Source organism: Salvia hispanica, chromosome 3 (genome assembly GCF_023119035.1).
Source record: "Salvia hispanica cultivar TCC Black 2014 chromosome 3, UniMelb_Shisp_WGS_1.0, whole genome shotgun sequence".
Classification (NCBI taxonomy): Eukaryota; Viridiplantae; Streptophyta; class Magnoliopsida; order Lamiales; family Lamiaceae; genus Salvia; species Salvia hispanica.
Window position 1 is genome coordinate 38,865,252 of NC_062967.1, and position 16,178 is coordinate 38,881,429.

The 16,178-nt window shown below is 36.9% G+C and overlaps 1 protein-coding gene across 1 annotated transcript; it reads left to right on the forward strand.

Annotated features, from left to right (window-relative positions):
* The first annotated feature begins 9,060 nt into the window (after window positions 1–9,060).
* Window positions 9,061–11,844, forward strand: LOC125210120. Its single transcript, XM_048109699.1, has one exon. The coding sequence runs from the start codon at window positions 9,061–9,063 to the stop codon at window positions 11,842–11,844; it is 2,784 nt and encodes a 927-aa protein (XP_047965656.1).
* The last annotated feature ends 4,334 nt before the right edge of the window (window positions 11,845–16,178 follow it).

Below are 16,178 nucleotides of genomic sequence, written 5' to 3' on the forward strand. Positions count from 1 at the left end.
AATCATTGCCTTCGTTTAATTAAATTTTTTTGTACTACTCCATCAAACATTCTACTATCAATTTTATTTAGCTTAACAAAAGCTTGGAGTCTTTGACATGGTTTTAAATTTTATTATTTGCATTAAATATTTTATTTTTATGAAATACATGTCCTGTCTAATTTTTATTATTACATCATAGCATTTAGATTCTGCCCAAAACTAACAACCAAAACTTAGACTACAAATTGTTCCAAAAATGTCAATATGCATAAGTGCATCAAACTCATAATAATGAAAATTAATTAGGAAGCTTATCTCGTTGGCATGCTTCTGCCCGGAGTCCGGCAGTGGCTCCGGCGACGGTGGCAGCCCCATACCTTCATGATTGTCAACAAGTTCCCAAACTTCACAATAATTGTAGTCAAAATTAGCCCAAGTTTTGGCAACACAAACAAAATGAGCTGAACATGGTAGAATATTTGGATGAAAGTCACACAAAGTTTTTTATTTACTTCACACATGCATATATGCCATTTCTCGATTAGAAGAGAAACCAAAATTTCCCCAAGCATGGCGAAAGAGCCGGATGGGTTAATCAAAATTTAACGATCTGCGTAATAAATTATGACGAATTCAAACAGTAACAACTAGGTAGGAGTACAACTAGTCTAAAATCGAAAAGCAATTAAAAAAAAAATGTGCGAATTGATTTATTTTATCCAAAATTATTCAATTGATCAACATAAATTTGCGCATATATATATGAACTCATACAGAATCGAAGCCTAAGATATACTATAAATCCTTTTAGCACTTAATAAAACACATATTTATGAATTTCAGTTTACATTAAACCTTGAATAATCAATTCAATTTGATCCAACATGTATCAATTAATGATCCACGCAAGTATATATTGACTAATCGGTTAATCCTAACTAGGAGTATCAGGATACAATGATACATTACCCGACTACTTTATTAGATTATTTAATTTCAATTTTTAAGCTTAACGGAATTGGTACGATAACAATTGAATTTGATGCAATGATACTTTCTAATTATTTACATCATTTACATGAATGCTGAAAAATAGTATTGATAAGAACAACTAATTATTTTAGCTCAACTAATTATTTATCCTAAAGGATACTTATTTTAGCTGTTTTCTTATCAATACTTTTTATCGTACCAATCTTGAATTATGTATAGCTAGATTGTTTGTGGGAGGGAGGCATAGTGTCGAAATCAATTTGTTTTCTTTTCAAAAACAGAAAGACTTTAGTTTTAAAATGAACTACTAATAGAGTATAATCGCCATCTAGTTGGAGGTATTAAAATGCACATTTCATGATATTTCGATTTGTGTTGTCTTTGTTTGATTGGAAATCAAGTTTCTCATTGTTGGATCCGAACCAAATAAATTAAGACTTTTGACATCACATGTTGTAGTCATGTAATGTGATATTGATAGACATGATGTTCAAAATTTTACACAATTTGTTCGAATATTTTACAAAGCCAAAGCAAACAAGGTACATACTCCATAAAATTGTATATGGAGCTCAAAAATATTGCGTATTCATATAAAAAAAAACTAAAAACAAAACATCACCACATTATAGCATCCTACAGTTTCCATTATTAGGAGTCATATAATATAACAATTATTTTTATGGGCTTACCCTCAGACATATTTGATTTAGTCAATTGTAGAATTATGTTTCAATTTTTTATTACTTTTATTTTCAATTATGCTCAAATTGAATGACAAACTAGTGTTTTGGGATTTAAAATCTATGCAGAGTAAAAAGGCATATCAAGGGTCATACCAGGAGTTATAGTATTAGAAATTATAGTAGAAAATGTCAAACACAGGGTAAATGTGTCAAACTAATATTTTAATGAGAATCATGGAAATCTAGAAATTAGTCCGAATATATACCAAAAATATGCGTCAACTCTCACTACCGATTTCTAGTTTGTTGTAAGACTCAAATGTTGACCGGAAAGAGAAAAATGACCATCACATTGCAGAGAATCATCAAAAGGTTATGATTATATTATCTTATAATTTCTACTAATCAATTTTAATCATATTTTATTATAATCATATAAAGTGACACATGAGCATTCAGCATTGTCTCAAAAAATAAGGATTATAAAGTGACACCGTCATTTATTGCTCTGCCTCTTCCAATAAATTCAATGAGATGAATCGTATCTGTTGTGCACTATTCTCCTCTTCTATAGATTTCCGTACTTATTGTCTTTATATCCTCTCTCTATAAATATATTTACACATGCGCACACATATATTCATTTTTCAATATGCAAATATTTTTTAATATCCAAAACATTTATTATTCATTCGATTTTGTGATTTAACGTTTAAATTAATATCACTATGTCATGTAATAATATAGATTATTAATCTAATTATATAGTTTGATTAATAATGTATCTTTTAGTAAAATAATATAGTATTTTAATCTAATAACATAACATCTCAGTCTAATAATGTAGGTATATTATCACAACCATTTGGTCCAATCCAAGGATCCAAGATTATTAGCTGTGAAGATAGGGGGGCGATCGACGGCCCCGCCGTTGCTATGGTGGGGCGATGGCCCTCCTATATGCCCTCCATTGCTAATGATCTTAATCATACGTTGATTAACAGTAGTCCTTTTAATATAAAATTAAATCCCCAAGTTTTAAAAAAAAGTTCGAAAAGTGTTCTGAGCGATATAGGTTTGCAGTCGACAAAATAGAAATTTTATGAATACAAAAGATTAAAATACTAGAAAGTGAATCATATGCTCAGAAATACGAAAAAAGCTATTGCAGCTACCCGAAATTAACGAAAAAAGTGATGTACAGTGGGGCCAACGCTTCTTTATGTAAATCATTTTATCATTATAATGCATCTACTATAACTAGTTTTCAATCAATTATAATTCTTCTCTCTTACGTCAATCATTTTTTCTCTATATATCTCTTTATTAACTTTACATTAAAATTGGTATTATGTACTATCAATTCTACTGTATTTTTTAATTTGTGCAAATGAAATTTGCAAATATTTCTTACTACTACATTATATACAACTACAAAATACCTCTAAATATTTAAACGGTAGACAGAAACACGTCTAGGTGATTTTTAGATAATATTGTACTTCATTATTACCAGAAAATAGTTTATTTTTGTAGTCATTGCTGGCAGCATGCACCATAAAAATCAAAAGAATATAACAAGAGTCTGATCATTTGACGATGCTTAAACATATAATTAATCTAAATATTTCAATAAATTATAATTAACCAAAGTATTTGGAAAAATTAAAATTATACCATAGATAAATAATTTTAAAACTGAATTTTAAAATTATAATTAAAATTATACCATAGATAAATTAAAATTAAAACTAAATTTTAAAGCCGATAAACACTAATGTTGCATCCCAAAATAATATCATACTTAGCACTTTATTTGCATAAAATAAATAAACTATTGTGCGTTAAAATAAATAAACTATTTTGCGTTAAAAGTGAATGATCAAACTGTACTGTACCCAACGCCAATAGAACAGAGAATGGATGTCCATGTAGAAGAGGACTTTCTCTACACTAGAATATTTATAAAATATCACTTTTATTAAAATAATAATGAATTCCATTATCCGTATGCAAAAAGAGAGCTCCTATCAGTTTATATACCATAAACAATGATAAGCCAAATATTTGGTCTCCCCCAATTCCTATACATGTGAAAAAAAATACTAAAAGAATATAGACATTGATTATCGTGGGTGCCACGTGGGCAAGGGGACAGAAAATTTTGAGCCACAAGTTTTGTGGGCTGGGACCCACTGAGAAATACACAAGCTAGATTCGGAGTTGCACCGAAGCTTTGGCAACACAAACGCAGTACTCCTCAGTCTTATAAAAAAAGTCACATTTTATTTTTTAGTTTGTCCCATAAAAAATATTATATTTCTATTTTTAGAAAATATTCTTTCTTACATATATAAAAATTATATTTTTTTCTCTTAATTTAACACACAAAATAAAACTTTCTAAAATCTTGTATCATCCCACAAATATGACATCTTTTGTAGAACGGAGGGAATAGTAATGAGCTGAACATGGTCGATTTTTTTTTTAATTTACTTCACACATAAATACCATTTCTCGATTAGAAGAGAAACCAAAATTACTCCGAGCATTTGTTCGAAAGAGCTGGATGGGTTCATCAAAATTTAACGATCTGCGGAATAAATTATGACGAATTCAACCAGAAACAAAACAAATCCAGTTCGGTTTTTAGACAAACAAAAGGTGGGCGTGCAACTAGTCTAAAATCGAAAAGCAATTAAAATAAAAATAAATGTACAAATTAGAGATTATTCAGTTGATCAACACAAATTTGCGAAATATATATATATCTATAGGGATGTAATCAATTGCTAACTAATTACCAATCCCAAATTGAGACCAATTTTCAATCATTAGATTAGAAGATCTTGTGGTTAATATAATGCCAAATGTAATATATTTTAAATTTAAATAATTATTAATTAAATTAAAAGGGTATTAATGTCAAATCCTATATGTAGTAATTATAACTAACTACTTTCTCTCTCCTCAAAATCATCTCAAATCTTTAAATTTACGTAACTCTCTCAATTTAAATTATTTTTTCGCAAAAAATATATCAAATTAAAGATAATTTAATAAGGATTCCAACGAGATCTCAATTGCATATGTTCCGACGACGTTTGGATGATGAAATTTGATATTTTTTATTTTAGTTTTCGTAAATGTTGATAACCAGATTTTTATCAACAAATACATAAAAAAATCTCAATAAAACCATGTAAAAATCTCAATAAATATGTGTTGATATTTTCTTGTACTAATGTTGATATTCTTATATCATATTGTTGATATTTGTAATACACAATGTTGATATAAAAAAACACCCACGAAAATTATCATATGATAACATAATGACGATATTACCCTTTTGTTGATATTTTGTCTACTATTTATTGAGATTTGTGAGCTTTAATCTCATCCACTCATTTTAAAATCCAAGTGTGGAGATTTAGTCTTGATTTTGGATTAGGGTGCTATAAGCATTAGAATAAGACCCTATATCTATATATATATATATATATAGGGTTGTGATCAATTGAGATTTTTTAGGCTAATTGAGAAATGAGATGCAATATCAGCCACTCATTTTTATTAAATGAGTGGTCCAGATTTTGCCACACAAAAAATATTTTTAGATTAATTTATTATGAAAGGGTATAATGGTCATTTCATATTTTTAGATTTTTGACTCTCTACAATTCAGCCATGGCTTCAGATTAGTTTACCGACGTCCCCGCAGCTCCCCGTACTCGCGGCGGATGGATCTCTTCTCCACCGCCTCCGCCTTGAGATCCGCCGTGAATCTGGACGGCATCAGCCCGATCTACCCCCTCCGCTCCGCCATGAATAAGATCCTCTCCCCTTTCTCCTCCGCCGCAGCGCCGCTGTCGCAACTCCTCAGTTCTACCATGATTGACTCCATAGCTCGATGATGACGATCTACACAACCGCTACTGCTTCCACTGCATAATTTCGCAATTAGCAAACAAGAAAAACTTCAATCTATTTATCGATTTAGGTACACAATTGGTTGAAATCCTTTGTATTTTCTTTAATCTCACTATTAAAAATTCTCGATTTGTCGATTTTCTTAGTCGTTTTTTATCAATTGGCAATAATTCTTCGATAAGTTCAAATTGTTTTGATGTTGTTGTTAATTGTACCCAATGTTGTTGAATATTTGCTTTTACATTGGTTATTTGGTATTGTTGCTGATCAAATTATTTCTGTTGGGATTTTTAATAGAGAACATCATAAAATTCATTGATGATGTGTGCAAAAACCTAGTTTTGGGGAGTTGTGGCTATATTTGGGGAGTTGTGGCTATATTCACATAGATATACACCTACTGATGTGTATCGCGTTTTTAATGTTTGCCTAAGGTGTGTTGCTGGAATTTTTGAGCTGTGTAGATAAGGTGTTTGTGATATTGCCTAAAATATTATTGTTGACATAAATTATATAAGTTGTTGACATGAAGATGTTTATTTTTGACATGAATTATATAGCTCGTTGACATAATAACGTTTGTTGTTGACATAAATTATATAGATCGTTGGCATAAATTTTATGAAAAATGTTGTTGACATAAATTATATCTAAAACATTGTTGTGGACATATATTATATGTAAAATGTTGTTGTTGACATAAATAATATAGGTCGTTGACATAAATTTTATGAAAAATGTTGTTGGCATAAATTATATGTAAAACATTGTTGTTGACATGAATTATATGTAAAACGTTGTTGTTGACATAAATAATATAGGTCGTTGACATGAAAATATTTGTTATTGACATTAATAATTTGTAAAATGTTGCTGTTTACATAGATAACGTTTGTTGTTGACATCATAGTTGACATGAATAATGTTTGCAGTTGACATCGTAGTTGACATGAATAATGTTTGTTGTTGACATCGTAGTTGATATATTAATTATAAATGTTATTTTTAGTTGTTGACATTTTAATACGAGTTGTTGACATTCGATATTCTCGCTATTGATATGTGAAATATTAATGTTATTTGTTAGTTGTTGACATTTTAATACGAGTTGTTGACATTCGATATATTGATATGTGAATTATAAGTGTTTTTTGTTAGTTGTTGACATTTTAATACGAGTTGTTGACATTTGATATTCTCGGTATTGATATGTGAATTGTAAGTATTATTTGTTAGTTGTTGACATTTTAATACGAGTTGTTGACATTCGATATTCTCGATATTAATTATAAGTATTATTTGTTAGTTGTTGACATTTTAATACGAGTTGTTGACATTCGATATTCTTAGTATTGATATGTAAATTGTAAGTGTTATTTGTTAGTTGTTGACATTTTAATACGAGTTGTTGACATTCGATATTCTCGGTATTGATATGTAAATTATAAGTGTTATTTTTTAGATGTTGACATTTTAATACGAGTTGTTGACATTCGATGTTCTCGGTATTGATATGTGAATAGTAAGTGTTATTTGTTAGTTGTTGACATTTTAATACGAGTTGTTGACATTCGATATTCTCGGTATTGATATGTGAATAGTAAGTGTTATTTGTTAGTTGTTGACATTTTCATACGAGTTGTTGACATTCGATATTCTCGGTATTAATATGTGAATAGTAAGTGTTATTTGTTAGTTGTTGACATTTTCATACGAGTTGTTGACATTCGATATTCCCGGGTATTAATATGTGAATTATAATTGTTCTTTTTAGTTGTTGACATTTTAATAAGTGTTATTTTATTGAATGTTGAAGATTTGAAGATTTGAAGAATGTTGAAGATTTGATGATTTGAAGATTTGAAGAATGTTGAAGATTTGATGATTTGAAGATTTGAATGTTGAAGAGATTTGAAGATTTGAATGTTGAAGATTTGAAGATTTGAAGATATGAATGTTGAAGATTTGAAGATTTGAAGACTTTGCGGCTAGAGTTTTAGAGAGGATTTTAGAAAATGTTTTCAAACACAATTTAATAAAAAGACAATTATACCCCCTTGTTGACATAATGTGGTATTTGTTGACATTTTATTAATCTTATGGATTAGTGGCCCATATTGCATCTCATTTCTCAATTTAGCTAAATAATCTCAACCTAACAAGACCCTATATATATGAACTCATACAGAATCGAAGCCAAAGACATACAAATTTATGAATTTTAAAAACTAAACAATCAATTTGATCCAACAGTATAAATTATTAATGATTCACGTGCTATACATATTATCAAATATTACCATTCGATCAAAAACATAAAACTTTAGCATAACATTGAATACAATTGATACATTACCCGACTACTCAATTACATTATTTAATTTCAATTTTTAAGTTAACGGAATTGGTAAGATAAGTACAACTGAATTTGATGCAATGATATTTTCTAATTATTTAATCTTGCATTTGTGTCCTCTCACAAACAACTAATTTATCCTAAAGGAAACAACTGAATTAGGTTTTCATTATATTCCGCAGAAATTCTACTAACTTTTGACCTATAACATTATACAATTCACACATTCCTATCTTTTTTTCATTATATTCCGCAGAAATTCTACTCACTTTTAATTATTCTTTGTGCTTCATCAATATTGTTTAACTTGTAACATAGAGTCAGTATTCTGATTTATGATTATTTTTCCTGTTTGTCTATTTAAAAATGTTTATTTTGTACCGCCAATTCACTCTTTCAATTGTTTTGTTGTTGTCTTTTTTTTTTGATATATTAATATATATATACCCTAATAAACTCATCAACTCTTACTGTTGTCTACTTATTGCTGTTGATGATTTTGATTTTTTTTGGGTATCTTAAAACATTTTTTATATACATTATTTTTATCACATAATATTTGTTACGGTGCAACCCTCGGCTAGGCTAAAGGAGAATGAAACAGAGCACTTGGTGGACGAGGCAGAGTTTGATACGAATGGAGGTGGCGGCAAGGAGCCAGAGCGATCCATCGCCAAACATCGGTCGCGACGCCAGATACGACCGCCAGACCACTTCGGCGATTTCACGTCAAGATGAAGTGGAGAGGATTATTATTTTTGTTTGGTTTATTTTTACGTTATTGCTTTCCTTTTTTAGAACAATTATTTAATTTGGATTTATTTTGAGTCGAGCGATCTATAAGCTCCTTTCCGGGTTTTCTTCGTTGATTCTTTCCCGGATCGTAGGTCGAATCAACCTTAGGGTCCTTAGATATAAATATGCGTGTATTTTATTTCATTGGCAAGGAATAAAATATTTTTACGCAATCTCTTCTTCTTCACGCTCAAACCCTAGTTCTTCGCGCCGTTGATCGTCGGGCAAACGTTCCCGCGACTTCACGGAAGAATTACTCAACGTTAGGGAGTTTTTACCTAACAAGTGGTGCTTTCACTCATGAACTCATCTTCGATGGCGAGTCAGGGGATTGTTCGCACGGAGGCAATCGCCGCGACGACGACGCCGTTTATCCGCGGTCTCGACCCGCTCTCATCATCATCATCAGCGCCGCTAAATGCGTCGGCGCTGGCTTTGGAGCACATCCTAGCATCTATAGCACGGGTGGAGGCTCGGCTGGATGCGAGCGATCGCCAACCCACTAGAGACCCACCGCAGTCAAGGCCGGATCCGGATCCACCATACAATATTAACGGTGGCTGGAGAGGGGAGTCCACAGCCCACAGACCGGTGATGACCTCAGCAGTATCGGTGGCCACGCAGCAACGAGTAGGGGTCGTGGGTAATTCGGCATCAACTTGGCAGCACAACAGTTACGACGACGACAGGGATAGGAGCCGTCAACCAACGGCATGGGACAATCCGGCTCATCGTCAAGATTGGCAGACAGGAGGACGTCAGTCGGCATGGGATCACCCATCAGGGGGTCGGAACTCTGGTTATTTCGCCGAACCGCCTAGGTATGATCAGCCTCGCTTTGAGAAACCGCGCTATGAAAAAATGAAACCACCGCGGTTCGACGGTTCGGAAGCGGCTAATTGGATATCGAGGGTCGAATATTATTTTGAACATATGGGGACCCCAGAGAATCACAGGTTACATTATGTGGTGATGATGTTTGAGGGTCAAGCTTTGGAGTGGATTTTTAACTATCTGGAGAATAATCCGAATGCCAAGTGGGCAGATTTCTTGGACGATGTTCGACGTCGCTTTGATCTGCAGCACTTTCAAAATTTCATTGGCCTGATCGCGAAGTTATGCCAAACTGGACCACTCGCAGAGTATAACACCGCTTTTGAGACGATGTTGAATCGTGTTAGGGGTGTGCCCGAATACATTCTGCTCCCCATCTATGTGGAGGGTCTAACACAACCAGTCAAGAACCAAGTTCGTCATCAACATCCGGGGTCAGTGGCAGCAGCAATGGCATTGGCAGTGGAGTATGATAGTTGCATAGAGAAGTCAGCACCGACATCCGGGTTTCAGCGCCGCTCCGGGGGACGCTACGAGCAACGACAGTTAGGACAGCAACATCTGTTAGCTCTGCCGGCACCACAGCAGCAGGCTCCACGGCCTCCTCAGCACAAATTCTCCGAATATTCCAAGCTACTGGTGATTAGGCTGACACAGGCGGAAAAGGCTGAGCGATCGCGTCTGAATTTGTGTTGGTACTGCCCAGAGAAGTGGGTGGCGGGCCACAACTGTCGGGGCAGATTCTTGGTGTACATGGGCATGGACGAGGACTCGGAGGATGATGTGGGGGAGGACGGGATAGCGCAGGATACTCAGATTGTAACGGCAGATATCTCACATATATATGCTATGAATGGGCGTCAAAAGGAGGATGCAATTGAGTTGGTAGGCATGTTGGGAGCTGCAGAGATTCGCATATTGGTAGACACGGGGAGTTCACATGATTTTCTCCACCCAAACGTGGCGGAAAGATTGGCTCTACCGCTGCAGAAGGTGTGGCCATTTAGAGTGTATGTGGGTAATGGTGAGTCCCTATTATGCTCGTGGGCTAGTAGACAGACGAGGATCGTCATTCAGAACCACGTCTTTTTGGTGGATTTGCACATCCTTCCGGTTCATGGTCCGGATGTTATTTTGGGGAGATCCTGGCTGAAGTCTCTACGCAGGTTTACTACGGATTTTGACACCGATACGTTGGAGTTTGTGAGAAATGGGGAGCGCATTCGTCTTACTTTGGTGCCACCACTCGCCAAAGCAGTATCCTTGAGGCAGTTTTCGACTCTCTTAACCTTGCAGGGTGATGGCGAGGTGTTTGAATTGGTGCAATTACCGCGGCAAAATGCAGAGGAAGGTCCAGTGACGGTTGCCTCATTTCCTAAGGAGTTGCCGGATGAGGTTTTGGCAGTGCTGGGGTCGCATATCGGGGTGTTTGGATTGCCTCCAGGCATGCCGCCAAAGCGTCAATTTGATCACAAAATCCATCTGCTGCCACAGTCGAAGCCGGTCAATGTTCGCCCATATAGATACCCTTATTTTCAGAAGACGGAGATCGAAAGGCAAGTAAAGAAGATGATAGATTCTGGCATTATTCGCCCTAGTCAGAGCCCATTCTCGTCGTCGGTGTTGCTAATTAGGAAGAAAGACGGCGCATTTCGCTTTTGCATTGACTACCGAGCGCTGAATACAGCGACAGTGCCGGATAATTTCCCGATCCCGACCACAGATGAGTTATTTGATGAATTAGGGTCAGCACGATTTTTCACAAAGCTGGATCTCCGATCTGGTTACCACCAAATTCGGATGTGCGAGGAGGATGTATACAAAACGGCTTTTCGTACTCATGACGGCCATTTTGAGTTCTTGGTCATGCCGTTTGGATTGACCAATGCTCCATCCACCTTTCAGGCAGCGATGAATGCCATGTTCAGACCATTCCTGCGCCAGTTTGTGATCGTCTTCTTCGATGACATCCTCATTTACAGCCCGACTTTGCCCGCCCATGTGCGCCATCTAAACGAGGTATTATCACTTCTCGCAAACAATCAATTCTTTGTCAAGTTATCTAAGTGCACCTTTGCTTGTTCCTCGGTCGAGTACCTGGGTCATATCATTGCAGATGGGCAACTCAAGGCAGACCCTGCCAAAATCGAGGCCATGATGGCGTGGCCGCCTCCAACCACGGTCAAGAAGTTGCGCGGCTTCTTGGGTCTCACGGGCTACTACAGACGCTTTGTGGAGCATTACGCGTCCATTGCGGGACACTGACTGAACTTTTAAAGAAGGATGCCTTTGTGTGGTCACCCGCCGCGGAGGCGAGCTTTGCGGAATTAAAAAAGGCTATGTCTTCAGCACCTGTTCTCCGCTTACCTGATTTTTCAAGAACGTTCGTGTTAGAAACTGATGCATCGGACTTTGGAATTGGAGCTGTGTTGCTACAGGAGGGGCATCCGTTGGCATTCTTTAGCAAGAAACTGGGCCCGAAGCGTCGCGTCTCCTCCACATATCATAAGGAGCTGTACGCAATTGTGGAGGCGGTTCAGAAGTGGCGCCAATACTTATTGGGCCGTGAGTTTGTGATTCGGAGTGACCAGAAAAGCTTGAAGGAGTTGCTCCAACAAATAATTCAGACACCGGATCAACAGTTTTATGCCCAGAAGTTGATGGGATATAAATTTCGGATTGAATATAAAACAGGGGCGTCGAATAAAGTTGCAGATGCGCTATCAAGAAGGGATGCAGAGGACGCCCAACAAGGGCGTGTTGAGAGTGGCGATCCTGCGGAGGATGCACGGCTGCTGCTAGCCATTGCTCGCCCGGTTTCGGATATTCTGGAGATTCTGCGTGAGGAAGCTGAGAGCACAGCAGATATGATCGCGCTGAAAGCAGCGCTGGAACGGGGTGCTGCAGACCCTGCAGTGTCGATTTCGGAGGGGCTGGTGTACTTCAATCGCCGCCTTTATGTGAGCAAAGATTCGGCCGTAAAGCAGGCATTGTTGCATGAATATCACTCCACTCCGTCAGCCGGTCATCCGGGAGTAGACCGTACCTTCAAACGGTTAGCGGCGGTGTTCTATTGGAAGGGTATGCGTCGAGAGGTCAAGAAATTCGTGGAGGCTTGTTATGATTGCCAAACAACTAAGTACCCGACGCAGAAACCAGCGGGCCTGCTACAACCCCTGCCAATTCCGTCGCGAGTATGGGAGGATGTATCAATGGATTTTGTCACTGGTCTGCCACAATCGAGGGGATACACGGCTATATTGGTTGCGGTAGATCGCCTCACTAAGTATGCTCACTTTGCCCCGCTGTCAAGTGGCTTTAATGCGCTGAAAGTGGCGTCGGTTTTCATAGACACTGTGGTTAAGCATCACGGATTCCCAAAGACTTTGGTCTCCGACCGTGATCCGGTATTCTTGAATGCTACTTGGGAAGAGATGTGGCGATTGAGTGGTACGAAGCTACACTTCTCGACAGCCTATCACCCGCAGTCGGATGGACAGACGGAAGTGAGGAATCGTGGCTTGGAGCAATACTTGAGAGCCTTCACGGCGGATAAGCCATCCAAATGGGCGAATTTTCTACCTTGGGCGGAGCTGGCACTGAATTGTTTCTATCACGAAGGCTTGGGGACTTCCCCCTTTATGGCGCTTTACGGGAGGGAACCACCGTCGCTTATTGCTGCCCCCCTTCGGTCGCAACGCCACCAGACGTGGCAGTTATGATCAGGCAGCGAGGGGAGTTGATCGTGCGCCTTCGAAAGAATTTGGAGAGGGCCCAGCAGAGGATGCGTATGCAGGCCAATAAACACCGTCGAGACTTGGAATTTGAGGTGGGAGATCGAGTGTTGCTGAAGTTGCAGTTGTATAGGCAACATTCTGTTGCACGGCCGTTATCCACGAAGTTGGCTAGACGCTTCTACGGTCCATTTGAGGTGTTGGAAAGAATTGGGCAGGTGGCATATCGTCTCAAGCTGCCGGAAGGGAGCAGAGTTCATAATGTCTTTCATGTGAGTTTATTGAAGCCGTTCGTGGAGGGGGAGTTATCCGGTGCAGAATTGTTTCCAGCAAATTTTGCACAAGGTAGGCCGGTTGTTCGTCCCAATAAGGTTCTGGAGCAGAGGACGGTTTTGCACGATGGGGCCGCGGTAGAAGAATGTTGCTGCAGTGGGAAGGTGACGAGGGTGCGCAGCCAAGCTGGGAGCCGTTGCAGGTGGTGCAGAAGCGTTTTCCAGGTTTGCTCCTTGAGGCCAAGGATGCCGCTAAGGAGGGGGAAGTTGTTACGGTGCAACCCTCGGCTAGGCTAAAGGAGACTGAAACAGAGCACTTGGTGGACGAGGCAGAGTTTGATACGAATGGAGGTGGCGGCAAGGAGCCAGAGCGATCCATCGCCAAACATCGGTCGCGACGCCAGATACGACCGCCAGACCACTTCGGCGATTTCACGTCAAGATGAAGTGGAGAGGATTATTATTTTTGCTTGGTTTATTTTTACGTTATTGCTTTCCTTTTTTAGAACAATTATTTAATTTGGATTTATTTTGAGTCGAGCGATCTATAAGCTCCTTTCCGGGTTTTCTTCGTTGATTCTTTCCCGGATCGTAGGTCGAATCAACCTTAGGGTCCTTAGATATAAATATGCGTGTATTTTATTTCATTGGCAAGGAATAAAATATTTTTACGCAATCTCTTCTTCTTCACGCTCAAACCCTAGTTCTTCGTGCCGTTGATCGTCGGGCAAACGTTCCCGCGACTTCACGAAAGAATTACTCAACGTTAGGGAGTTTTTACCTAACAATATTTGTTATCACTTTTGATACAATAACGTGAAAATGAAAAGTGTACAGATTTTCCTAGAACAATTATACAAGCACGGGTGGTCGTGAATTAATAAAGCAATTTTCACTTAACTAACTTAGTGGAGCCTTAATTTCCTATATTTATATTAATATCGAAGGAAATGAGACATAGATGGTTCACGGAATGAATGACGCAACATATACTCCACTAGGTACTGCACAACAAAACCTGCAATTAAAGAGTTCATAACTTTGTCTGAGGAAAAATTCATCTTTTTACCTTAATTTCTTCGTAGAAAACATGTGTTAAGAGTCAATATGAACATTAATGTTTTTGCACATACTGGATTTTGAACCTTCAGTACTCTGATGATGATCGTATTAATCAAATTTAGAAATAAAATCCAATTTCGCGTTTAATAAAGAAAATTAATTTGGAAGAGTTTACATCTTGCAACAGAAGAGAAATTATTAGGCTGACGGGCAACGGCAGCGTGCAATTAATTTAATCCTGATTGTTATAAATGGTTTTAGTGCCATTAAGTTTTGTGCTCATCTTTATAAATGAAAGAGAAATTTTCACTAATCCAAAAACAATCTTAGATATTACAAATCGGGAACAACAGGGCAGGCATAAACATAAACATAGTACGAATACTCAATAAGCACCATGGACCATGGTACTTCTATGCATTACATGAATTATTTATTGGACTAATTATTTCTATGATAAAATAAATACTACTCCACAAAATACTTGTATAAAGTTTAAATGAAATATAATTAAGTCTCGGCCTTTTCCATTCTCGATTGGATTCTTACCTCGATCTCCTCACAATCACTGGTTAGTTAGGACAGATCATTCTCTTATAACGCTAATTCCTATATTAGATACTCCTCATACTCAATAAAATATAATTAAGTCTTGACCTATTCTATTCTTAATTCGATTATAATTGTAAAAAACATCATTCTTCCTCTACTCCAAAAGACTATACTATCAAGAGCTCATTTAGTCTATAAACCTTGTACTAATTACTTTTACAGCTAATGTGGAATATTGAATCCGTAACAATCGACCCCCTTTATAAAAACATGGAGTATATTATTTACATAGAAAACTAGTTAATAATTATATTACGGTAATGCATATGCGTTACTAGCGTTAGAGGTCTTCTAAGACCAAATCCATGAAATATCTTTATCTAGCAACTTTTTTGCATTTTCTAGAATTTAACTATTCATGAAGAGACAATAATTTTAAATATATCTAATTTTGCATTTAAATGTGAATAATTCTTAATGTAATGTCAGTATTTTACTTCTATATCTTCTCTATTTATCGTGCGACCAATTCATATTCTCTCGTTTGTTATTGTTATACATACACCAACAAATACTACAAAACAGAAAATACACTTATCAAACATTGAAATAGGTTCGTAGGGACAATCTCCAAAAAATTAGAATATTTGAGTGAAGGTAAGATCATTTACCTCTATATTGGTACACTTAAATATAGAACTCATAGTCAACTAATAAGTCTTGTTTCAAATGCTGAATAAAATATAATTAAGTCTTATACTAATATCATAGAAGCATCTAGATTATCTTTCTAACAAACAACTGCAACTCAGCCACCACATCGCGCCAGCTGCGTTGGTGGTCCTGCCCTGCCACACTTGTCGCTTTCTCATTCAACAAGGGATCACAAGCTCATGTACACGTGGGTCACTCCCATTCGCTATCACCATTAATTGACATGGCTGTTGAACACTTTCTCCTGGAATCTTGGCTTGCTCTT